General features: G+C 42.1%; 2 protein-coding genes across 4 annotated transcripts in view; one reads left to right on the top strand and one right to left on the bottom strand.

The window, feature by feature from the left end:
- Positions 1-25,192, top strand: part of DGKH (diacylglycerol kinase eta) — a 169,590-nt gene that overhangs the window by 27,475 nt on the left and 116,923 nt on the right. The window lies entirely within an intron of this gene.
- On the bottom strand, positions 18,385-23,586 carry LOC134547955 (uncharacterized). Its single transcript, XM_063392160.1, has 2 exons — positions 23,463-23,586; positions 18,385-20,070 (listed from the first exon to the last, which is right to left on the bottom strand). The coding sequence occupies exon 2, from the start codon at positions 20,056-20,058 to the stop codon at positions 18,547-18,549; it is 1,512 nt and encodes a 503-aa protein (XP_063248230.1). The 5' UTR covers positions 20,059-20,070; positions 23,463-23,586; the 3' UTR covers positions 18,385-18,546.

Here is a 25,192-nt window from a genome sequence, read left to right as displayed (position 1 = left end):
TGTCTTGTAAAGAACATCTGAGCCATTTTACTTTCCTTATGTATAAGTAAATAGATAGTATGTGTAGTAGCAGCACATTAATGAGAACAAAGGCAAGTGCCATTCCTTGGTGCTGGAATAGAAATAATTGATTTTACTTTGTTAGAAGGTTATTTTAATCAACTCGTGGTTTAGACAAGAAAATATATGATTTTTTTTAATATAGGCACTGGTTAAAGATGTTAACAGAAGCTTTTAGGATGTGTAGACAAGTTAAGGTGCCGTATCAAGTGGTTGAGGTGGCCTGGGAAGGCAGAGGGCTTTTGTTCAGTACATGTTACAGTAATTCAGTTCTTCATGTTGCTTACATGCTTTTTCATACCCATCCTTCATTCTAGTGCTTTTGGACTTCAGTCACTTGTGTCATTGCATGTACCCTCCTTTTTTCTTCTTATGTGTCGTTATCCTCCCTTTTCTGTATTTTGGGTCCCCACCTGTGTCACTTGTGCCTTTCATATTTCAGTCCTTAAATTACACATGGGATAGAGGTCATTCATTGCAAGGAGGCTTTTGTGGGAACATGAAAGGTGCTGGGAGATGAGCAGAAATGCTTTCTTTTCTGTGTTTCATTTAATTCCTTCATAACACCCGTCTCTTACCTGACCCCCTGGCAGGCAGCGAGGAGGAGCAGGAGTGGCTGCTCCCTCCTTCAAACTCCTGGATGGTTCCGTCTCATGTTTACCTCCAGTCTGAACCATGCCAATGCTGATAAGAAATGCAGATGTTTAAAAATATCTCAAATAGCTGAAAATATTTGGAGTGTAGCCTTTTATTCCCTTGTAGATGGAAATTCTCTTTTCCTTCGAAGTGTTGTGCTCATGGAACATCCCAAACTGGAAGCTCAAAATATTGCTTTATATAGCAGCATTTTGCTCTGCAGTTGAACCAATCAGGTGAATTCTTTCTATATTAGATTATGTGGGGAGTAATAAATCTGACTGAGGGCAGTGGCATATAAAAACCTTGAGAGGCAGAACAGCCACAGTACACACTTGAAATCTTCTGTTTTGCAGATTTGTGGGAAAACTCCTGGGAAATAAGAGTTAGACTAGACTTTTGGATTTGTTGAAGATATAGTTCTAGAGAATCAGTGAAGCAGTAAGTATTGTAAGAATATTAAGCTTGTTAACTCCTAGGTGTGTAGTTGTAAAACCAGATGTCTCTATAAAGGCAGAATGATGGATTTTAACTGAGCTAATATCAGCGGTAATATATAAGTTCAGTAAACTTGTGCAGTGAGCATAATTTCTTCTAAAACAGATGTGTTTTATAATCATCAGTATGTTGGAGGAAATCATACTGATTTCAGTATTTCCCAGCTTTTCTGGTCTTATGTCTATTAATGCTTTATCTTTTGTTCCATTGCCATTTTTTATTATATTTTTATATTAATCTACAGCTGTCTGTCTTTTTCTATGTAATACATGCAGTTATCTGTAACTGATTTGCCTTAGTGATATGCAGTGGGTATTTTGTATTTGTGTAGCACCTGTTTTAGATTTTCTTTAATTGGAGGTATATAAATATCACTTACCTGAAACTATTTATTGTCTTCCTCATAGTGTTTTCTTCTCAAACTTTTCATACTCACCAACAATAGCAAAGATCCAGAATATTGCTGTGCAGGAATCAAACTTACATCTTTGTGTTGCTTCTAGAGGTACAAAAATATTACAGTTTTATTTTGATCCCAATTTTTACAAAGATGAAAATGGTTAGTGATAAATGTTTAGTGTAAAACACAGCATAATGAGTTATTACAGGAGAAATGCTCCAAGGTTTGTGGCTGACTTCATACTAATTTTCTTAATTGTTATGTCAAATTAAAAGAAATACATTTTGACAACAGCTAGATCAGCTTTCTCTTGAATCTTTTTACACAAAAATCAGATACTTTAAATCTTACTTTACTGAAGTAACTATATACTTGATGTTGTTGCAACAGGTATTTAGAACCTGTCAAGGAGAGTATTATACTATGTTGCTGAATACTTTCTGATGTGTGCTAGTAGATAAATTGGTAGTTTTAAATACTTTATTTTCAAAGCACAAAGAAACCAAGATAAGTTGCCTGTTGAACACACAGCTGCATTCTTCTTTTACCTTAGTTACTCTTAAATGTGACTATTAAATATCAACTCTTAGCATTGTATAGTATTAAACAATTAAATAGGTTTGGTTTATTGGTGTTTCTATTATTATGCATATTCTGTCTGCATTGCTATGAAGCAGGCATGTCCTCTGAATATCATCATCATCAAAAATATCTTCTTTAAACCGTTCATTTCATTAAAAAGTTCTAGTAAAAAACTGTAAAATACTAAACATAAAATTAAATCAAAGAAAAAAATTCCTATCTCAGTATTGACTAAGTTACCCATGTGGGTACTACAAGAAGTACTGTAAAACCGGGAAGCCCATTTGGAATCAGTGAAGTATCTCCACAGGAGAAGGGGAAGGTTTATATTATCATATCTTACTATGTACTGTCATATAGATGAACAGACAGATTTCCCAAAGATTAAGGCAGATTAAGCACATGGGTTGTCTCTGTGATGCTTACATAGTTATGGAAGATCCACTTTCTAGGATGTAAACTGAAAATGCTGTATAACAAAACAAAGGAAAAACCTAAAGTGAATCCATCAAAAAAGTGCACAAATAAATGCATTGCATTGTTTGCAGGAGATTTTGGTTAATTCAAACTTGTATCAAACTGATGAAAACTATCAAGTCCACTATACAATGGGGCTTTTCCTGGTCCTGTGTTTGATACCTCTGCCTTGCTTTATAAAGAAGTCACTCTAGTGTACTTAACTAATGAGGTCGCATGACTTGCTAATATGTTTGAAAATTCCATCTGTTTTTTTGTCATCTCAGCTGCATTGAAGAGCATATTTTATCAGAACGCTTACTGTTCTTCCATGGTTTGGGCAGAGTTTTGCAAAACCATTAGGGATTGCACTTTCCTCTGATTTCTAGTGAGGTTTTCAAAGTTCTTTTTCTTTCATGTCTTTACTGCAATGTTTTTCACTCAAACTACCAGGATGTTAAAGCCATATTGATTCTATTAATTACTGGTATCTGCATTTGGAGATGAATCATAGAATCATAGAATATTCTGAGTGGAAGGGACTCGCAAATTAATGCCTCCTATGGTGCTTTGCTTTGATGTTTTCTGGTTTGTTTTCTTTAAACTTTTTGGTGTTGGCTTTTGCTTCTCTTAATTATGCTGGTGCAGTTTTATGGTTTACTCTGTAAATGAGATATTTGTCATGATCTGGGAAGAAAATAACTTCAGAATTAATATTTTTTACTAATTCAGTTATTTCATTGATCCAGGGTTAATCACCATAGCTGACAGAAGGATGGAATACAGGTCAGTGTATGGAGTGAATATCTCCATCTCTCAGTGATGGAGAATGGGGAGGAGAGGGTGAGCATGTTTATGCTGAGTTTGCATGCAGGAGCCAACCTGTTGTGCAACCAAGTTTCCTGCCTTGTCGAGAGAGAGAGGAAGATGCCTTTGAAGGCCTCCAGAGGGAGATCCTGTCCACCTCAGTTGAAGTGCCTCAAGTTTAAAGGGGATTCAGAGTAGAGCTTATAGTATAATTAAGATTACCAGTAAATTCCATACTGGTTGCTGCATCTCCACCATTAAAAATGTCTAAAATAAGGTGGATTAATTTCCCATGAAAAAAAGCTATTTAAATTTCCAATTATTATTTCCAAGTATTATTTATAATAATAATTTTTATTTTAACCTTATGATGCTAAATTTCACTCCTGAGTTCAGATATTCCTATTTATACTATACCTATTAAAACTCCATGTCCCTGAATATATGTGAAACAGGGACTATGTTTTATATTTCATCTGTGCTCGCTGTCAATATCCAGATTGCTATTTAAGGAAATAAACTGTAAAGTAAGGCAAAACAGCTAAAAATAGGACCCACTAACTAATACACACTCATCCAAGTAGAACATGTGGAAAACTTCCGTTGAGCATGCTGAAGATTATTTTTACAAAAAAAGAAGTTAAACTGGGGATAAACACAGTGTTTTAACAGAGGAGGGGAGGCATGCCAATATGTTAGTTTAAAACTAGCAAGGAAATGGGGAAAGGAAGAGGGAGGTTTGTGCAGCCTGTGTGGTGAACTTGGTCTGGCTCAAAAATAATTGGGGAAAAAAACTGGGAAGCAGAACCAAGTGAGAAGAAAGCTGGGATGTTCTCTTAGGGTGTGTCTGTATATCTGTTGTTTTCATGCCATGTGAGTTCAGTGGTGAACTTAAACAGAGTATCTCCAGTTGAGTGATTGGAATTTTGGAAATAAATTAGAGATCTCATGGTGCCTTTCAACTGCACCATCAGAACAAATATTTTAATTCTGGTTTATATATTTTTGGCACGCACATTTTTAATCCTTTTTTTTTCTGTCAGAGCAAATGTTTTCATCTAGGCAGGGCATTTTCTGCCCACTAGTGTTAAGTATTTTATTGGATTATTAAGTCTAATTTAAAAGGTCAGATAAAGGAGAAACAATGTTTTGAAATGAGATGGGGAAAAAGATATTAGCAAAAAAAGCAGATACATTTTGTTGAAAAGGCAGAAGATTAGAAGGAATGAGTAAGATGGAAAGGCATGATCTGTGTTACCAGTTTTGGTTGCTATCACTGAGCAAGTTGGAACAGACCTGCAGTGTACCAGGAAGTGAAGACCAATTATTTGTAGAGCATGAATTGTGTGGGAAGGAGAATAAAGTTCAATCTTTGTGCTTCATTTAACCCAAGTGCTGAAATTTGTACAAAGGCCTGGTTTAACTGCCTTTCTGGTCTATCACTAGAGCAAGGATGATGTTAAAATGTCCATCAAAATAAGGTAGTTTTTTGGCAAGAGTAGATCCCAGTACCTTGGATTGTGTTGTTAGTTTAAATCATAGTTTAGTAAGCATACCTCCTTATTTTGGGCCTCCTGATAGTGTAGTCTGTCTTCATACTAGGTTCAGTTCTGCTTTTAGAAATACGAACAGTTTCTGTGGTACAAGAAGCATGGAACCACAGAATGGTTTGGCTTGGAAGGCACATTGAAGATCCAACCCCCCCACTAGATCCACTAGACCAGGTTGCTCAGAGCTCCTTCCAGCCTGGCCTTGAACACTTCCAGGGATGGGGCACCCACAGTTGCTCTGGGCAGCGGTTACTGAGCAGCTGCTCTGGGCACAGGTACGAGTCCAGAGGCTGATGTCCATCCTGTACTGGGGAGCCCAGAGCTACATGCACTATGAACAAAGGGAAGAATTTTTTGCCAAAAAATTCTTTGCCAAAAGTTTTAGTTTCTTTGCTTTTTTTTTTTTTCAGAAAACTACTTTTGAAGAATTTTCATTGATATATTTTTATAGGATATTGACCTGTTATTCAAGGGAACAATTTCAGCTTGTATGGGACATAAAACAGAGAAAAAATTATTTTCTAATTTAGAAAAAAAATGCAGATTAGATGAACATTATGCATCAAGTAGATGATGTTTGGGGACTGGGATGTTTTATTTCCTATGAGATTTTTTTTTTAATTTAAAGCCTGCTCTCACCAGATTACCAAGGAATGTTTCCTTATTCATCCAAAGGAGAACAACTGTGTGCATGGGACTATGTATATAAAGTAGCTGTACCTTCCTATTGCACTGAGGCATTTTACAGTGTGTGAAATTCTGATGCACAGAGCAGAACCAGTTGACTGTGCTGATCAATAAAAACATGAAATATGAATTGCTTGAGAAGGAGTTGAGTGTTTACAATTTGTAGGAAAAAAGTGATGCATGCAAGCAAAAAGCAGTAACTTGTAGGAAATAGAGACGATCACTCTGGAGACAGGCAGCTCTTGCTATTTGTTGTGAGTACTCTGGTTTAATAATTATAACTCATGTTAATTCAGAAAACAGATGTTAAGCTGATGAGAACAAATCCATTGTTATGTTTTGCCAGTGCTGCTGTGAATTTTTAGTTCAACTTCAGTAAATAAAGTCCCAGTGCAGTTAGTGAAAACTCTGGGGTAGGAGCCAAATGAAGCCCCCAGACTCTGCTCAACTTCCATTAGTGTGTTACACAGCAGGATGAAACTTTGCATCAGTGAAATGGTGGTGATAACCTTTCCATCTCCCCGCAGAATGAGAGCACAGCTCAAGTACATGAGATGGAATGGTCCAGTGAATTGGAGATAAATTGGTACTGCACCCAAACCTACTGCATGGTTTCATGTCTTAAAAAAAATAGTTTGTTTATACTGTCCTTTGACTCATCTTCTTCACCTACTGTCTGTAGTGGATGATGTACTTCACGATGAAAAGTAGGAGGTCAGCACCTGACATATGGAGTAAAAAGCCTGTGTTGTCAAGAAAAAGGAGATCTAAAAATACGAGGTGAGGAGTGACATGTAAGGGTAGAATCTGAGAGCTTAATTTTTTGAGGTGTAAGTGACGGTTAAAGCTGGTGTTCCTTGTTTTGAAAGCACTTTCATTTTTGGCATTTTTCTCATATGTTTTGATGCCTTTAAAAAATTTAAGAGTTGCATCAAGTAATAAAGCAATTGAGTTAGAGATGTAAAGAGGCCAGTGAGTAATCCCTGTAAGTTAAAAAGGGTAGAGTTTTTTCTTTGCTTCAATTCACTTTTAGATATTCACTTTCATAAATTTCTAAGCTATAGCATATGAATTAATTACTGCTTTTGAGGACTTTGGAGACAGGAGTACAGTGTAGTAGCTCTCCTCGTTTCCATGCTTGTCAGTATTGAGCAGCAGTGTGAGAAAGAGGACTAGAAATAACAGTGGTTAATGTGCTCTGCTGTGGAAGCAGGACACAGTCCAAATTAAATTAATCACATTTTATTTATCTATCTATATATTCATTTATTTATTTACTACCTGATTCTCTTCATCCAAAATTTACCTTATTCTTGGGATGAAAATTTTCAGGAGGAGATGTGACTGAGATTTTGTCTGTGTGTGCATATATGTAAATGCGTTTGTATGCATATTCACATATATAGAAATATATACAAAATAAGCATAGCTGTGCTGCTTTTGGCTGGGATAGTGTTTTTTGGCACCCAGTGTGGAGCTTGAAGGGTTCAAGATGACAACAGATTTGATAGGAGAGTGCTAGATTGAATTTATAGCTGTTACTGCTGTTTAGCTATTAATTGGCAGGCTTCTATGTTTGCCATGGGGCTTGCTGGCCTGTTGAGAGTCGAGTGCTCATTAGTGGCTGCTTTATGCAGTGATTGTCATGGTTTATCCCCAGCCAACAACTGAGCACCAGTCAGCCGCTCGTTCACCCTCCAATGGAACTGGGAAGAGAAGGAGAAGGCTAAATGTGAGAAAACTCATGGATTGAGACAAAAACAGTTTAATAGGTAAAGCAAAAGTTGTACACAAAAAAACCACCACCACCACCACCAACAAAAACACAAACAAAACAAACAAACAAAAAAAACACACACAAAAAAACAGAAGAAGGAATTCATTTACCACTTCCTATGGGCAGGCAGATTTTCAGCCATCTCCAGGAAAGCAGGGTTCCATCACATGCAATAGTCACTTAACACCATCATTCTGAACTTCTGCCCCTTCCTCCTTCTTTCCCCAGGTTTCTGTGCTGAGTGTGGCACTGTAGAGAGCATCCAAAGGCGGATGGCAACAAAGATGGTGGAGGGTCTTGATGAGTGGCTGAGGTCACTTGTTCTGTTTAGCCTGGAGAAGAGGAGACTGAGGGGAGATCTCATTGCACATACAGCTTCCTCCTGAGGGGAGGAGGAGGGACAAGCACTGGAACAGCCTCCCCAGGGAAGTGGTCATAGTCCCAAACCTGACAAAACTCAAGAAGCATTTGGGAAATGCCCTCAGGCACATGGTGTGACTCTTGGGGATGGTGCTATGCAGGGCTGGGAGATGGACTTGATGATCTTGAGGGTCCCTTCCAGCTCAGCATGTTCTGTGATTTTGTTACATGTTATGGGATATTCCTTTGGCCAGTTGGGGTCAGCTGTCCTGGCTGTGTTCTCTCCCAGCTCCTCATGCATCCTCAGCTCATGTACTCTTGGGGTGGCATGAGAAGCAGAAAAGGCCTTTATGCTGTGTCAGCACTGCTCAACTGTAACAAAAACATACCTGTGTTAATTCTGTTTTTGGCAAAAAATTAAGGCATAGCACCTTCCTAGCTATGGTGAGGAACATTATCTGAGCCCAAACCAGCACATTAGTTTTTGTAGATATTTATGTTTTGAGATATTTTTTTATATTATATGCATACAATGGGGCCTTCTGTACACATATAGACTGTACCCATACATATGTGTGCCTCTGTGTGTGTATATAGATGTTCATGCTAAATGTGTGCATTAGGTATGCATGGAAATTTTTAGTGGATTTTAGGAGTGTTAAGGGTTTTTTGACATATTTTGCCAGCAGAGGAACATGTGAGGCTTTTTTTGTTCTCAGTTTTCCCCACTCTTCTTTTTCACCCCCCAAAAAGTCATTGAGATAAATCGACATGTAGTGGCATCCCTGCTTTATCTCAAAGAGGAGAAAATTGTTTGGACATTAATGTTGGTTAGAAAGGCCATGTCTTCATTACAATTTTTAAACAGATGTGTAATTGGTGGATGGGGTTGACTGCTTTCTGTCAGTATTCTGTGAGTCACTACAGCTGAAAGTTGACAGCATCTTCTGGATCATGGTTGTTTTCTAATTATCCATTTCCAGTGTCTTGCCTTTAATTTAATTAGCCTTTTTTTGTGTGTGTAGTTAAGACAGTTATAACTGTCCCCTTAGTTACCAAATTTTCCTTGTAGATGTATATATATATATATATATATCTTATATATAAAAATCTGCTTAGGTACTATTCAGTAATAACCAGTTTTCCATCTGTTTTGGGGGCTGAGTAGCTAGTTACAACTGAGAACTGCGGCTAACTTTTCCCTTGAGTCTGGAAGGGAGAGAGTAAACAGAATCATGGCTTTAGATGATTTTACTGCATTAACTGGATAATCAGTTCATTGTAAGAAAATATTAAAACCATTAAAGTGGCTCTGAGGGCAAGTGCCTTTCTTAAAGGCATTTCTTAAAGGCACTGTCTTAAAAACTGCTGATGAATACCAATATGAGATACACTGATGGAGTCAGCTAAGTAGGATAATCAGACTGATAAATGGAAATCTCCTTTTCATGTATCAACTTGATTGGTTATCTCAAATAATTTTAAGACATATGTTTTAGAAACAAGTCTTTAGTGCAGTATTTTTGTGAGGTCATTAGTGCAATGTTCCGCACAGTCCATACTAATCTTCATTGTTTAGAATTGTGCCTGCTTTCCATCTAAAACACCTTCACCTCCAGCCCACAAACATTTTCAAAACCTGAGTATGCTGAGTTAAAAGACGTATAAACTGTGGTCTGATCTCTGGTTCAGATTTAATCTTAAATTTGTGCAATGTATTCTGGGTGGTGTGGGAAGATAAATGGTTTTGTGTAATTTTGATCATCTCAATTTTATTGTGCTCATAGTCTATTGAATGATACTATCCATATTCCACCTTGATTTTGCTCCTTTATTTTGCTCATAATCTACTTTGATAACTATTAGAGGGGAAAAAACCCAAACCTTTAAAAACTTGGTTTTATCTTTGCCTGTTTTGGTTTGTTGAGTTAAGGACTATAAGGCAGTATGTACACTTCTAGCATTAGTCAGAGATATTAAAAAAAAGGTTAATAAGTGATCTGTTTCTGTTAGCTCCTGTATTAATTGTGTTTTCTGTGTTACATTTGTATGTGTACAGCAGCACATACTTTCACCTAACAACTGGAAGCATCTGGAGGAGTCACATATGTAATATTAATGTTACTTTTTTTTTCCTAAGAAAAAATACATGTTTAAATAAATAGAATATTCAAACAGACTTATTTTTTAAATTAATTTCTGCTCACTGATGCTCAGTTATCATTCTGCACATTATTCCTTTGATCTGAATTTTTTTTATGTCGAATTGATGTTTTGGTAGAAAAGCTGATTGTAAATACAGAATGACATAAAAATGTAAATTCTTGAATGTTAGAAAAAGCTATTTTTAAAACTCTGCTTTAATGGTCCAGCGGTTTACTTTAAGGAACAAACAGTTCATTTTTAAACATCCTGCTAGATGCAACTTTTACCAAAGGAGCTGGATGGGATTTTTTTTACGTGTGTCTCTTCATTGCTCTCATGTGCTGGATGTCTGCATACCTTCCCTTTTGAGCGTGCAACTGTATTTCCAACTGTGTGAGAGTGTGTGAAGGCTGACAGATTTTTGAGCTTGCCTGCAGTGATCTGAAGTACGAGATTAAAGGTTGCCTGTCCCCAGCAGAAGGAGTCTTGGCTTTATTAGACATATGACTGTACATTTTGAAAAGAGTTTAAAATCTCATTGCTTTAAATAGTTAATCCATCTGCTCATTTGCTTGGCCCATGTAGTATTTCTAATGATGAGAAAGTGCAAGAAATCAGAGAAAGTGTTTTTAATGATTGACCAAGTTAATCTTAGATTCCCAGCTCTTCAGAATTATAATTGAGATTTTTAGAGCAGGTTTTTTTTTTTTCTGAAAAATAATCCAGAGCTATTTGTGTTAGGGTTGTAGGAGTTCTCCTTTTGTATTTTTTTCAATAGATATTAGTAAAGAACTGTTATTCCTTTTCTTACATCTTGGCTTGAGAGCCCCTTAATTTCAAAATTATAATAATTTATAGGGGAAGGGGTTTACATTTTCTATTCCAAGGGAGGCTTCTGCCTTCCTTAGCAGACACTTGTCTTTCAAACCAAGACAGTTTGATTTAATCACTGAAGCCTATATAAGACAACATAAAACATTTTTTCTTCAGGGAGGGCTAATGTAGTTCTGTTAATTCTGTGTATGTATTTTTGTGGATGGCCATTATATTCTCCCCTTCCTGTTTTCACTGTCTTTAACCATCAAATGTGGGCATTGATACAGTCACTCCCTTCTGAAAGTGTGGAGACCTCAGATAAAAACAACTTACAGCAATCTGCTGAGTTCTGACCACTAAGATACCTACAAATGCTATTTTCAGCTTCTTCAATCCCAGTCTTAATACACTTTATTAAAGAAGAAGAATGTAAAAAATAAGTGGTTTAAGTCTGATCTTTCCTATGGACCATTTTCCTTATTCATCTTCAAAGGGAGGAAGTAGCCAGGCAACACAGAAGCAAAGGAGAAATGAACATGGGTAATGTACATGCACAAATCCCAGGAGTTGGAAATATAATGATGAATACCTACAGTGGGTAGCAATAAATAAAGCTTAGATCTTTTTATTTATTTATCACTGTTTAGCAGTGACTCTTGCATTGGGTGCATCATCAATCTTTCTGGCAATTTGTATGCAGACAGAAAAAACAAGTCATCTGCTTGGATTTTCACTGTCATGAGTGGCTTTCATTTGCCTTGATCAAAATAAATCCTGAAGCTTACCATAACCTAACCTCGGGATCTAAATGTTACATTTATAATTAGCTTTTGTATTTGTGAGTTTGGTTGGGGGTGGTGATGAGGGTGGTTCTTGTTTGGTTGTTTATTGTTTGCTTTTTTGTTTTATTTAACTAAGATTTTTTCATGCAGAGAATCCAACTGACATTTGGTAAGCATGAATATCAGATATTGGAGTTTGTAACTCAGAGAGAGAATTGGCAAAGAAAAACAACAGAATAAAAAAGGCAAAGCAGAAATGAGTCTAGACCAGCAAAAATGACAGTCACAGCTAATATTCATATTTTCTAATATTGAGCCAGTCACTTCCACTTCCTAATCAGCAGAGAGAAATGGCCACCATTAGGGTGATGTCTAGTCTGGTTTAGACACTTCATGATAAAGTACATGAAATATTTCTATTATATAAATATATCAAAGAATAAAAAACAAACAAACAAACAAAAAAACCCCCACAAAAACCAAAAACAAACAAAACAAAAACAAAAACCCCCCAAAACCCACAGACAAACAAAAACCAAACTTGAGATATATAAGTATATAAAAGAAAAGGATTATCTAATCTTGTCTCCACTGTCTACCCAGGCAGGCTAGGGAGAGTGGTTGGGACAGATCCCACGGTGCTGCCTCCTACCTGCATCAGCTTTTGCAAGGAGAACAAAAGGGTATGGAGAGAGGTGCTTTGTCCACACAGTCCAAATGCAAGATCCTGCACCTGTGTCGGGGCAACCTCAGATATGAATACACACTGGGAGAAGAAGTCACTGGGAGTGGCTTTGCAGAGTAGGACTTGGAGATTCTTGTGGGTGAAAGCTGGACATGAGATTGTGGGCATGAGCCAACAGTGTGCACGTGCAGCCCAGAAGGCCAACCACATCCTAGACTGCATCAAAAGCAGTGTGGCCAGCAGGGGAAGGGAGGGGACTCTCCTCTTCTGCCCTTGTGAGACCCTACCTGGAAAGCTGCATCCAGCTCTGGGGTCCTCAGCACAAGGTTGTGCACCTTGTAGAGTGGGTCCAGAGGAGGACCAGGAAGATGGAAAACCTTCACTACAACAGAGCAGGCTATGAGAGCTGGGAGCTGTTCAGCATGGAGAAGGCTTCAGAGAGACTTTATTGCAACCTTACAGTACCTTAAGGGGGCTTATAAAATGGAGAGAGAGGGACTTTTTATAGAGGCAGAGAGCGACAGGACAAGAGGCCATGGTTTTACATGGTAAGAGAGCAGGTTTGGATTAGATGTTAGAAAGAAATGTGGGTGGCGAAGCAGTGAAGGTTGTCCAGGAAAGTTGTGGATGCCCCATCTCTGTAAGTATTCAAGGCCAGATAGGACTCGGAGCAGCCTGATCTAGTATAAGGTGTCTCTGCCCATAGCACTGGGTTTGCACCTAAATGGTCTTTAAGGTCCGCTCCAACCCACTCCAGTCTATGACTTTTATCATATTGCATAAGTCAGGCCTGTGGTATAATCACAGGTAGGATTCTGAGTTGCAAAGTAAACAGCCTAATGACTCACAAAATAATACTCATTAGAGGAAAAAGAGAATATATCTTTCAACAATAGGGAGAAGTCTAATGAAGTGATGACAGTGGGTGAAATAACATTTTCCATCTTCATCATGTTAGTAGAGTTCATCCTATCCTTCCAAAAGAGGATTCAGCTGTACTCGTCAGTACATGTTGAAAGCACAGTTAAATATTACCTACTTTCTTTTCTTGGGTGTATTAGTCTAGAGAAAGAGCCTATGTCTCTTTTGTGACTGAATATGCTATTGACTAAATTATTTCTGTGCTTGATATGAAGAATGAGAGGTGATTTCCTTTTGCAGAGTGTTTGATAGATTTTCTTTCCCATACCACTGCTGGGGAAAGTTTATGAGAGGGATAATGGACATACTTGTCACCTTTTATTTTCCCCATCATTACATGTGGGCCACTGATTGCCATAAGGGAAGCAGCTATATAGCATTTCTCCACATCTATGTTGTGTCTGTGTCCAGCTGTGTCACTTCTGTGCCCTCCAGTTCCTGTTGCACAGAATCATAGAATGGTGTATGTTCAAAGGGACCTTAAAGATCCTCTAGTCCAACCCCCCTGCCATGAGCAGGGACACCTTCCTCTAGACCAGGTTGTTTGGGGCCCCATCCAACCTGGCTTTCAACGCTTCCAGGAATGGGGCATCAGCAGCTTCTCTGGGCAACTTGTGCCAGTGCCTCACCACCCTCCCAGCAAAGAATATCTTCCTAATATCTCATCTCAACCTATTCTCTTTCTGTTTAAAGCCATTCTCCTTTGTCCTATTCAATTGGATATTGAACACCCCAAATTTATTTTTAGAGACAGCTGAGACCTTGATCACAGTTCTCAAAGACTGTAATAGACGAAATCATAGCTGTAGCAGAGACTGCCTTCTGTCTATGCTTAGCAAAATAAGTTTAATTCTAGTAGCTAATCAGATGCTGAGGGGAAAGTGCTTGTACTTCAAGAAGAGTTTCTAGGCTAAAGATGTGCATTTTGTCCCTGTCCCATGATATGACTAGATGTGCAGAGGAACACAAATCCTCTTGAGTCATTAGCAACAGTGCTATCTCTTTTAGGACAGTCTAATAGTATATTGACATTTCAGAGCAGTGAATTCCCTGCAATTCAGAGCCAAATGGAACCTGTTGGAAACATTTAAATAATGAAAAGTTTGAAGAAAGACAGCTCAGTGATGATTGGACGGGATTACTGAAAAGTCAGTCATATGCATTTTTGAAACAATCATCATCTTCTACAGTTCACATTTTCTAGTGAGGAAAGTATGTTGCTTTCTCACTGTGTCTAATATTATGGGCACAAGAACAAGGAGATTTCAGTGTCACATGTTACATAAAGTTTGGTGTCTTTGACTGTGTGACACCTTCCTGCCTTCCCCCTCTCCCTTCCTCTGCTCCCCCTGCCAACCTGTTTAAAGCTGCATTGTAGAATACTTTCCATAGAAACCTCCATGGAGATGTCTTTGTACAGTTTTCTTTGTGGTTCAACACTTGGGATAAAAATTTTGCTGGTTCTGGGTGGCAGCAGGTGCACTTTCAGTAGCTACCAATTCAGAGATTGTCTCTCTCTTGTAGCTGGTTCCCTCTGCTTTCCCTGCCTTATCTTTGGGCTGAGGGAGGGAAATTAACTGTATGCAAGAAATTATATGGCCTCAGACAACTTTAATTTAATTGCATGTAGTTGGTAGACCAGGAACAGTATGAAATGGGAAAGGAAGAAATGAGGTCAGCATTGACGGATGTGGAAGTATCATTTCACTGAGGTGAAATTGGGATTTGTACATTGTCTGGCCCATGGCTACTGTTTGAATTCAGACTGCAGCTGTCTGAAGAACTACACTTTTAATTATTTTTTAAGGGCATCAAGAGTCTGCAGTTGATGTCCTTTTATTCTTGTCTAGGTTGTCTAACACTTTTCATTAAAAAAGATTTTTGTACGTCTATTAAGTCCATTATTTACTGCAGGCCTTTGGAAATCAGCAGAGATAACTGCAAAGCCAAAAAAGTTCTTTTTCTTTGTTCCTTGAAATCCTAGAGTGGGTTTTGGTGTTGTTTTTTTTTTTTTTTTTCAAACTAAGTTTAAAAAGGTTGAAAACAGATACTCTTTTTCTCTTGTTGCTTTTGTTGTCTGCAGAATTTTGGCAGCATGTCAAAACAGTGCCTAAGCATAAATATTCTTATCAAAATCTGGTCCCACACCTTCTGTCAGCAGTGTACAGTGCTTTACTGGGAAAGAGGGATGAAATGGTATCACTTGGAAGAAGAAAACTGTATCACTTCTTCAAGAAGGGCAGGGCTTTTTATTTATTTTATTTTACAATACATGGGTAACAAATGGACAGGACTCAAAACGTTTGGAAAGAGTGAAGGCAAGATGCTGGGGCTGTAGTCTGAAAGTGCCATATCTCACCATGTGCGTAGAGAAGCCAGAGATTGCAAGGATAGGAAAGCTGATTTGATGAATTAGATGAATGATATACTAAGGAGGCTGTCTATCAGCCTCATCTCCTCTTTAAAGGATTAGCTAAAACAACTTCAGCATGGATGGCCACTAAAATTGCAAGTTGTCTGCCTTTTGGGTGTTATTTATGGGAAAATAGGACCCTTACCATTTCTCCTGAGGTACATGAGAACATAACATGATAAGTCCATCTGTGAACTACAGGAATGAGCAGTCTGTAAAATTGTGACTGGAGACAAGTTCTGAAGTTCTCTCCCCAGCTCTATCAGTGATTCACTGCCCTTATTTATATGAGGGCAAAGGTATGTTCTTATTCCACAGGACAGATAAGGAGATAATGTGCACTGATGGTTGAATGTGAGAATGAAAAATGTCTTCTTAAAAGGAAATTAACAGTTCTGAAGCCAGGAAGTCTGGGTACTATAGCATCCCCAAATGATCAGGATAAAAAGAAATACATTATTTTCTTGCTCTTTGAGCAGCTTATATCCTTCTTACTGTCTCAATCTTCCTGGAGTTGAGGCTTCAGTGCAAAGAAATAGTGTATCATTTTGTAATTGCAGATCCGTAAAAATATTTTTGTCATTTACAGAGCTAAAAAGCAAATGTTCAGCCAAACTATGCTGGTTTAGTTCGTTTTTTGTGCTTGACTTTGTCACTTAAAAAAAATCTTTCAGTGAATATAATATGACAATATATTTGAAATAAAGATAGAACTAGCATAAATACTTGTTTCTTTGCTTCTCTTTTCTCCCTTATAATTGTAAAATGCTTTTCATGGTCCAAATAGTAACATTTGTGTTTCTACTGCTGATTGTATAATCAAGGCTTTTAATTTCCTGTAAAAAAAGTGGGAGTGGATTTTTTTTATTGTTTTGTGTAAATAGTAAAGTGCTCCAGAGTATAATTACATGTCGCTGCTGGCCTGTCTTATTTCAGGAGGTGGCTTCTCTATTTGGTTTTGGTGTCGTATTAAGTCTGGCTAGAAGCGGATATTTTGCAGGCTGTAAGGGGATTGTATCAAACTTTCTCTCAGGCTTCTTTCAGCTACAGCTCTTTACCAAGAAATTCTAGTAATAATGTTAGTAGGAAAATTTTCTATTTATAGCTCAGCTCTTCTCTACTCACATGTTTTGGTGGTTTTTTGTTGTTGTTAAGTTCCTAGAGAGCTCTAGGAATGAAGGGAAAGTACATCTACCAAACTCTTCCTTAAAAAGACTTATCTTCTGCTTATTCTGCAAAGAAGCCATTACCTGTTTTTAGACAGACTTCTCCTAATAGGCATGAACAACTTCCTGTTATAAACTCATGACCTCCTCACTCTGTTTTGTGGAGAATGGGTCTGGTAATCAGGATTTTCCAGCATGTACCTTGTATTGTAGAATTGAGCCTCCTCTTCTCTGTATTTAGTTAATTCTTAGAAAAGAAGCCTTTTGCCTAGCAAAAGAAAATTTCTGTGGCACCCTAACTGAACATTGGAAGACCTTTTCATTATAAAAGAAAGTGAGAGAGCAATTAATGTCTGTCCCTTTAATAGCTCTCATATAGTGACTTGTGAAGCAATCAAATTCTTTCCGTTCTCTTGGCTGAGTTAGAACTTTCAGTAGAAATTTGGGCACTGAAGGGTCGTTGACAAACTACAGAGTGTGGATATGTGAAAGGAAAATGAAAGATGAAACAGAAAAGTTTTAAATTTAGTGGTTTGGTAACCAAGAGAACTGGTCCTTTGGAATTAAACCTTTGATGGCATCACTGAACCACAGAAAAAAAGAGAAGTGTATTAATGAAATATGTTTGGGATCAGGGTTATGTCTTAAAGCTTAATTTTGTTTAGCAATATTGTGCATTTTCTTCCTTTCCTTAAACACTTGAGCCCTTTGTGCAGATGGCTTAATCAGCAAAATGCAATTAGCTGTAATCTATTGGATAGACTTTATTCGAATTCTCAGGTCTTTTAGAAGAAAATTATTTGGTTTTCTGACTAAAGAGGTCAGGAAGATCTGCTTTTGGTACTTGAGCTGATCCAGGGTACAGGCTTTAGACTTCTTTAGATCTCAGTCACACATGTTAAATACACACATATGTGAAACTTTATTCAATAAACTAAAACACAACTTTCCAAAGATGTACGCTACTCTAGCAAAATTGCAGGACCATGTCGCGGTGCCGCTACTAAGCCCCTTGGCTTCACCCCGAGCCAGCCCAGGCACCGGAGCAAGCGGAATCCGAGCCGCCCCTCAGCGGAACGAAGGGGTCAGCCCTGTGGGTTCTTGACCCTGGGAGAGACCTGAACGGCAGTAGGATAACTGAAGCGACGCGCTAAGAGCGAGAAAGGAGGATCCAGCCAGCCAGAGAAACCACAACTTTAATCCAACATAGCACTGTCCAGACCGAAGTGGAACCAGGCTGAACTGGATACCGAACAAAGAAATGCACCAGCTTATATGCTTTCGGGGTAGGGGAGGAGAAATGGGAGTCCCTCTTTGCGGCAACCAATGGAACCTTGACACTTGGGAGATAAGGGGAAGGGTTGCAAGCCTTGAACCAGTTAGGGGATAGGGGAGGGATAACACAGTGGCGGGAAGAGGGGAAAAGGTAACATGTGACCAAGGGGAACTTATGAATTTCAATTAAGGGGGGGTGTACAGAACATACAGCATTGTGCAGAACATACAATATAGGACCCACCAGCCTTTCATCTTTTCCACATATCTAAATCCTTCCTACTTGGTAAACCACCCATGTATCTTTCAACTTCTCTCTGCCTCAAAACCCTCTTTCCTATATCCTTCTTTCAGCACCCTCTCCTTCTTTTCCTTGTCACAGTCCTTCACAGCACCTGCTTGTTCCTGCTTACACTGTCCCAACTTTCTTTGTGGAGTCCAACTGAGGTTTAACATACTGAAATGGGGAAAGTCCAACCATCCACACCACCACATCTCCCCCTTTTCTTTTATTTTTGACCCTGTGAGTTCTATCTCAGATATCCGAATTGAGGGGGGTCCACCAGGTGTTCAGAACGTGGGTATGATTCTGCAAACCACTGCTGTTGAGTAGGCCATTGTTCTCGAGGAAAGCTGCGCACTTCTTCCACGATGATTTCAAGCTGTTCAGCCTGCTCGTCCTCATCAACGAAGCTTTCCTCCTCCTCCTTGAACACTTCTGGGCCTACTTCAACGGCTACTCGGTGGACTTCAGCTTTGAGTGGTGATGTGGAGGAAGAAATCAAATTCTGCAACATCTTTTTCATTAGTCCAAGGCTGGCAATAGCAACAAAAAGCACAAAAACAATTAACAGAACAGTTCTAAGAATCGATCCCGTCCAACCCGAGATCCCCCATTCCTTGAACAAATTACTGAGCCAGTCCCCGTATTCTTGCTTGATGTCTCCTATCATGTTTTCCATTTGTTTGAGTGCCTCGCGAGTCCCCTTGGCCCTAGATGTCAAATTAAAGCAGCAGAGCCCCTCAAACTCCTCACACGAGTGACCGTGGAGGAGCAGGAGGTAATCGATGGCTGCACGATTCTGGAGGGTTGCCTGCCTCGTAATTTCCTCATCTTTCAGGAGGTTTGATAGGGCCCTAGAAGTCAAACGGGATTGCTTAGCTACCCAACATTCCAAATGGCCTAATTCTCCGAGGGTCTTAGCAATGGCGACCCACGGCGCAAATACTGTGATTGCGATGCCTTTAGATCTGCTCCAATGGATAATTTCCTCATCGCAATTGTCTGCCAATTTTTTGAGAGAGTAGTCTTCTCTCTTCTTTCTAGAGTGTGCCAATATATGTGCACCATTTGTAGAATTCTGTGTAACCCAATCCAAAATTTGTGATTTGTTGGGTGAAAACAATCCGAGGGTCCCAAAGGTGCACGGGCCTCCGGAGAGGTGAGAGGGGATACCTGCCCATGCGTGGTCTCCGCAAATCAAGAATGTTCCCCTAGGAAGCTGGCGGGGATGGGCAAAGACTTGGGCTGATTTTTGGGGAGGGATTGGAGGATAACTAAAGGACACAGCGTTGCACCAATGAGTATTAAAATGGGCTTTGGAGGAGACAAAATGACGGTGGTGACGCTGGACGTGGTCGTTGCGGATATGAAAACAAGATTCGGCTCTGGCGGAACCTAGAAGCTCCAGCTCCTGAGGCTCGTTTTCTAACTTTGGAAGACTTTTAATATAATTGTACCACGCGACGATGTAATGGGCATGCTTTAGGTTATGCTCCATTTTAGCAGCTTCTTGTCTAAGTTTTTGAGCATAACCTAGAAGCATCTTGGGCATCTCACGATCTTTAAATGGGATCCCCACGAGGCAGGATGCCATGGGATTCGCGGCACTCGCTTGGTTGAGACATATGTGGTCTTGGCCCAGTGATTTGGCCAAGACAGCCCAGACGTTCTGTTGCGGCTGGGGGACGAGCCACGCCTGGGCGATGGTCAGGAGACTGGCGAAGAGGACGGCTGAACTGATGGCAGTCTTGGTGCTCATGGTTGGACGGATCTAAACAGAAACTCAGAAAAACAAATCGTTACAAAGTGGGAAATCACAGAAAAAGGGGTCCTCCCAGCCTTCTGACTGCTCCTCTTCTTCCTCTGAGTCACTGGACTCACGCCTTCTGCGGCGGAGAGCCGCGGAGGCTACTTGAGGCTTTTCGTTTTCTCGGACTTTTGTTTTTCTTTCGATATAAGGCTTTACCCATCTGGAGGGTATCCACTTCGGCCCGGCATCAGTGGAGACGCAGGCGTACCCGCGCCCCCACGTCAAAAGCGTCAGTGGACCCTCCACTTTCCCTGTTTCGGGAAACCTTACGATCACCGGCGGATGCTGCTCACTCAGGTCCCAGTCGCGGTTGCTATTGAAATGCCGCACAACGGGCGGATCTGGTTTTTCATAAGAACAATTTAGGAAATTTAACACATAAAGTGCCCTTGCCAATCTGATTGATGGAGTTTCAACCTTCAGGACTGGTCTTTGCTGTTGAAGGACCCGTTTGACGTTCTGATGGGTCCTTTCAACAATGGCCTGACCCGTGGGGGAGTGAGGGATGCCCGTTTTATGCTCAACTCCCCATTGCTGCAGGAAATCTGCAAGCTCCCTGGAAGTATACGCAGGGCCATTATCTGTTTTAATTTCCTTGGGGATGCCCATGAAAGAGAAGGCCTGAATGAGGTGTTGGATGACGTGGGAGGCCTTCTCCCCTGCGTGTGCGGAGGCATAGACTACACCCGAGAAGGTATCAACGGACACATGCACGTACCGGAGCCTCCCGAACGCCGCCACATGGGTGACGTCGGTCTGCCAGATTTCACAACTTCCCAGCCCTCTGGGATTGACTCCGGCGTGCATGGTCGGCACGGAGTGGGATTGACACGATGGGCACGAAGCCACAATCGCCCTGGCCTGTTGCCGGGTGATACGAAATCGGCGGACCAGGGCTGGTGCATTCTGATGGAACAAAGCATGGCTGAGCTGTGCCTGTTGAAATATGTCAGGCAGTGGGGTCTTTGTCACAGGAGCAGCGAGAGCATCTGCTCTCCTGTTGCCCTCTGCAACAAACCCTGGCAAATCGGTGTGCGACCTTGTGTGCATCACGTAGAAGGGGTGCTCTCGGTGGGACACAAGCTTTATAAGCTTCGAGAGCTGCGCATAAAGCGCGTCGTTGGAAACCTGCTGTAATACTGCCTGATCAGCTCTGGACACTACCCCTGTAACATAGGCAGAGTCGGTAACTATGTTTAGCGGTCCGGGAAATCTCTCTAATGCCCTGACGACTGCGGCCAACTCAGCGACTTGAGGCGAACCCTCAACGATTTCAACATCACTGTCCCACTGCTGAGTTTCGGGATCCTCCCAGGTCATCACTGACCTGTGAGAAGCCCCGGACGCGTCTGTAAAAACGGTCAAGGCCTGGAGTGGTTTTACACTTCGGACACTCCTCAATGCCAATTCAAAATTTCCATCCAGATTGAACAATTTGTGGGCCGGCCGATGAATTGAAATTTGGCCCGTAAAAGAGTCCAGAGCGAATTGTAGAGCTTCATTATTTTGAAGCAGAGTTTCCAACATGGGTTTGGTGATCTGGCCCGAGGATAATTTGATGGGGAGATGGATGCACTCAAAGTCACAACCGGCCAACTCGCAAAGGCGCGTACGTGCCTTGCGGATCAGCTCAGCCATGATTTCTTGTGGCCTCGTAAGTCTCTTGGGCCGGTGGTGGCTAAGAAAGACCCACTCTATGATCAGCAGTGGATCTCTCCCGCCGTGGCCCTTGGTGTCATGCTGTGTGGTGTTCGAATCCCACTGAAAAATGACCCCAAAAAGATGCGGGAGCTTACCCAGCACCACGAACCGAAAGGGTAAGCCGGGGTCACATCTGTGCGCCTGGCGTGATGACAACGCCTGTTGTACCTTCTCCAGTGCTTTCCTTGCCTCCGCGGTGAGCGCCCTGGGAGAGCTAAGCTCATCTCCCCCCTTCAATAAATCGAAGAGGGGTGCTAGATCCTCCGTGGAGAGACCCAGCCAGGGCCTCACCCAATTCAACTCTCCGCAGAGTCGATGGACATCCGCAAGGGTCCGGACTGATGTCCGGATAGCCAATTTTTGGGGAACAATGGTCCGCCGTCCAATTTCCAGCCCCAGGTATTTCCAGGGTGGCATCCGCTGAATCTTCTCTGCTTGCAGCTCAAACCCTGCAGCAACTAACAAATCTGTTACGCGTGTGAGGACTCTATCCAGTTCGCTTGTTGTTGGGGCGCAAATGAGGATATCATCCATGTAATGGTGGATGATAACCTCCTCCGCGGCTGCGCGCACAGGACGCAGCAAGGAAGAGACGTACAGCTGGCACATCACCGGGGAGTTCTTCATACCTTGGGGAAGAGCCCTCCAGTGATACCTCTTCCTTGGGGCCGCTCGGTTGATGGTAGGCACCGAGAAGGCAAAACGCGGTGCGTCATCCGGATGTAGGGGAATTTGGAAGAAGCAATCCTTCAGATCAATAACTGCCAGATTCCAATTTCGGGGCAGCATGGCAGGGGATGGCATTCCTGGTTGGAGGGATCCCATGTCCTCTATAACGTTATTAATTTGTCGAAGGTCGTGAAGGAGGCGCCAGCGCCTTCCGTCACTCTTTCGAATGACGAAGACGGGCGAGTTCCAGGGGGAATTCGTTTCCACGATATTACCCTTCTGTAACTGCTCCTCCACGAGCTCCTCGAGCGCCTTTAATTTCTCCTTGGATAGCGGCCACTGGTCAACCCACACTGGATTATCCGTTTTCCAATTCAGTTTGAGGATTGGGCGCTCCTCAGTGACCGCTAGGCAAAAAACCTGAGGGGGGTCTGGGATACTAATTGTGACCCCCCATTGAGACATGAGCTCCCTACCAAGCAGGGGCCGTTCATATTTGCAAACGAAAGGGCGCGTATATGCCAATTGCCCTTTCGGCCCCGTGAATTTCACCATGCGCGCTGATCTCTTAGCCAATTGAAAACCCCCTACTCCGGAGATATTCGCCGGCGCGTCCTCCAAGGCCCAATGTGACGGCCACTCCCGGGTGGGAATGACCGTGACATCCGCTCCTGTGTCAAAAAGAAGACCTTTATTAACGGACTCATCCCCAATGGACATCGTACATCGTATTATAGGTTTTTCTTCTGTGATCCGATGCACTGCGTTGACTGAAAGTGGCCTTTCCTCAGGGTAAACCTGATACTGATCTGGCCTGGTGTGTGGAATTGCCTGGGCCACTATTTGTCCTTTTGGGTGGAAAGCTGGGGGATGAGTGGAACGCAGCCAGACATTGAGGAACCTGGGGTCACCCTTATAGGTCCCCGGGTATACCTCAATGTCTTGCGGAGTGTGTTTACAGTCCCCAACAACAATGAACTTACCTTTCCTTTGAAATGGCCAGTCCAGAAGGTCTTCGCAATCCACGCGAACTGGGTACCAGCTGGTATCTCTGAGGTGCGCACTGTGAGTGAGCCTCAACCTGTAAGGTTTACAAAATGATGTTAACGTCAAGTCCGGGAAAGTTCCCTCCTGGGAAGGGTAAAGGAAATGCCAGTCCGAGATGGTTGTCTTGGTCCAGTGACCCCCGAAGGCGTTGACTGCCTTCTCTTCTGCACTGCCCACCCTGTTGGGGTCATCATGCCGGGTGGGCCCGCACTCCCCCCCTAGTTTTTTGAATTGTGTTGGGAGTCTTCCTGCTGCGGCCGAGGCTTTGCCAGCAAGTTATGCGGGCATTGGCTCACAAAGTGCCCTTTTTCATGGCAGAGGTAGCACTCAACCCGTGCTCTGGCTGGGTTCGACGCTGCCAGCTTGCGAGCCTGTGGGCGACGAAGAGTCGCATCTTCCGCAGCATGCACCTGCCGAGTTCCCTGCTTGCTTGCGGTGGTCATATGTTGAAGCAGGAAAGGGACCTTTTGCTGGCAAACTTGCAGCATCACCTGTAGAGTCCGTGGGGGTTCTGGAGGGAGACTTAAAATCGCTTGTTTGCACACATTATTCGCATTAGCAAAAACAATCTCCTCCAAAATTCTCTTACGGGCAAGCCCGTCCGTTACTTGTATTTCTAAAGCTCTAGTCATCTTGTCCACGAAATCTACAAATGATTCTGTGTCCCCTTGCCTAATCTGGGTGAATGGCGGCAGGGGTGCACGAGGCTGCATCGTGAAAAAGGCTTTGCAGGCCAGGTCTCGCACCCTAGGCAAAACTGCTGGTGGAATGAGCAGTGCCTGAATTTGAGGGGACTCGAAGGAACCTTCTCCTCCCAGCAATTCAACAGTAAGGGGATTACCTCCCTCATCAATTGCTGGGAGTGGCAGGTGCGGCAGCTCTTCCCGCAGGGCTTGCCTAAATGCAGCAAGCCATAATTCAAATTCAGCCGGTGTCATCAGGCAAGAAAATAATTGCTTTAAGTCTGCAGGAAGGGTTGTCGCAGCTGCTAGGTCTGCCTGAAGGAGGCCGCGGAAGTACGGGCTCTCTCTCCCAAATTCTTTGTGTGCCTTACATAAATCTCGAATTATAGTTTGTGAAAATGGCTGCCAATTCGGTTTAGGGTCGCCACCCCCGCGAGCCCTTCGGTAGGTGACAGGTGCAGCTGAGAGATGCACTTCCTGGTTTCCATCGCTGTTGTCTTCCGGTTCCCTACCGTGGGAACCGGAAGAGGCAGCGTGGGAACTACCATTCCAAGATGGCCTCCTTCCGGGGTGGGGAGAAGTGCCTGGCTCCGCCCCTAGGGCGGGCCAGGGGGCAGGAGTGGGAGGAGTGTCAGCGTGGGAAAAGGGAGGGACCGAAGGCGGGGTTTGGGCGGCCACAAAGGGAGGAGACATCGGGTATGTGGGAGGAGCCATGGGTGGAGCAAGGGAGGGAACAGAGGGGGCGGGTGTGGGAGGGACCAAGGGGTAAAATGGGTTGGGCAGACAAAAGGGGTTGGGCGGGTATGAAGGGGTTGGGTCAAGGAAGGGATTGAATTTCGGGGGAGGGGGACGCGGGGGAGGGGTAGGAGAACGGCGCGAACGGGCGCCATCTTGTGTGTCGCAGGCGCCATCTTGTGGCTCCTGTGACGCAGCAAGATTAAATCTAACTTTTGGTCTATAACGTGGGGAGACAGGGGAAGGGC

The sequence above is a fragment of the Prinia subflava genome, chromosome 3 (assembly GCF_021018805.1).
Source record: "Prinia subflava isolate CZ2003 ecotype Zambia chromosome 3, Cam_Psub_1.2, whole genome shotgun sequence".
Taxonomy (NCBI): Eukaryota; Metazoa; Chordata; class Aves; order Passeriformes; family Cisticolidae; genus Prinia; species Prinia subflava.
The sequence above is the reverse complement of the archived record's forward strand: the minus strand, read 5'-3'. Positions and strand labels throughout refer to the sequence as shown.

Coding starts and splice junctions, on each gene's coding strand:
- LOC134547955 (XM_063392160.1), bottom strand. CDS start 20,058: ATGAGCACCAAGACTGCCATCAGTTCAGCCGTCCTCTTCGCCAGTCTC.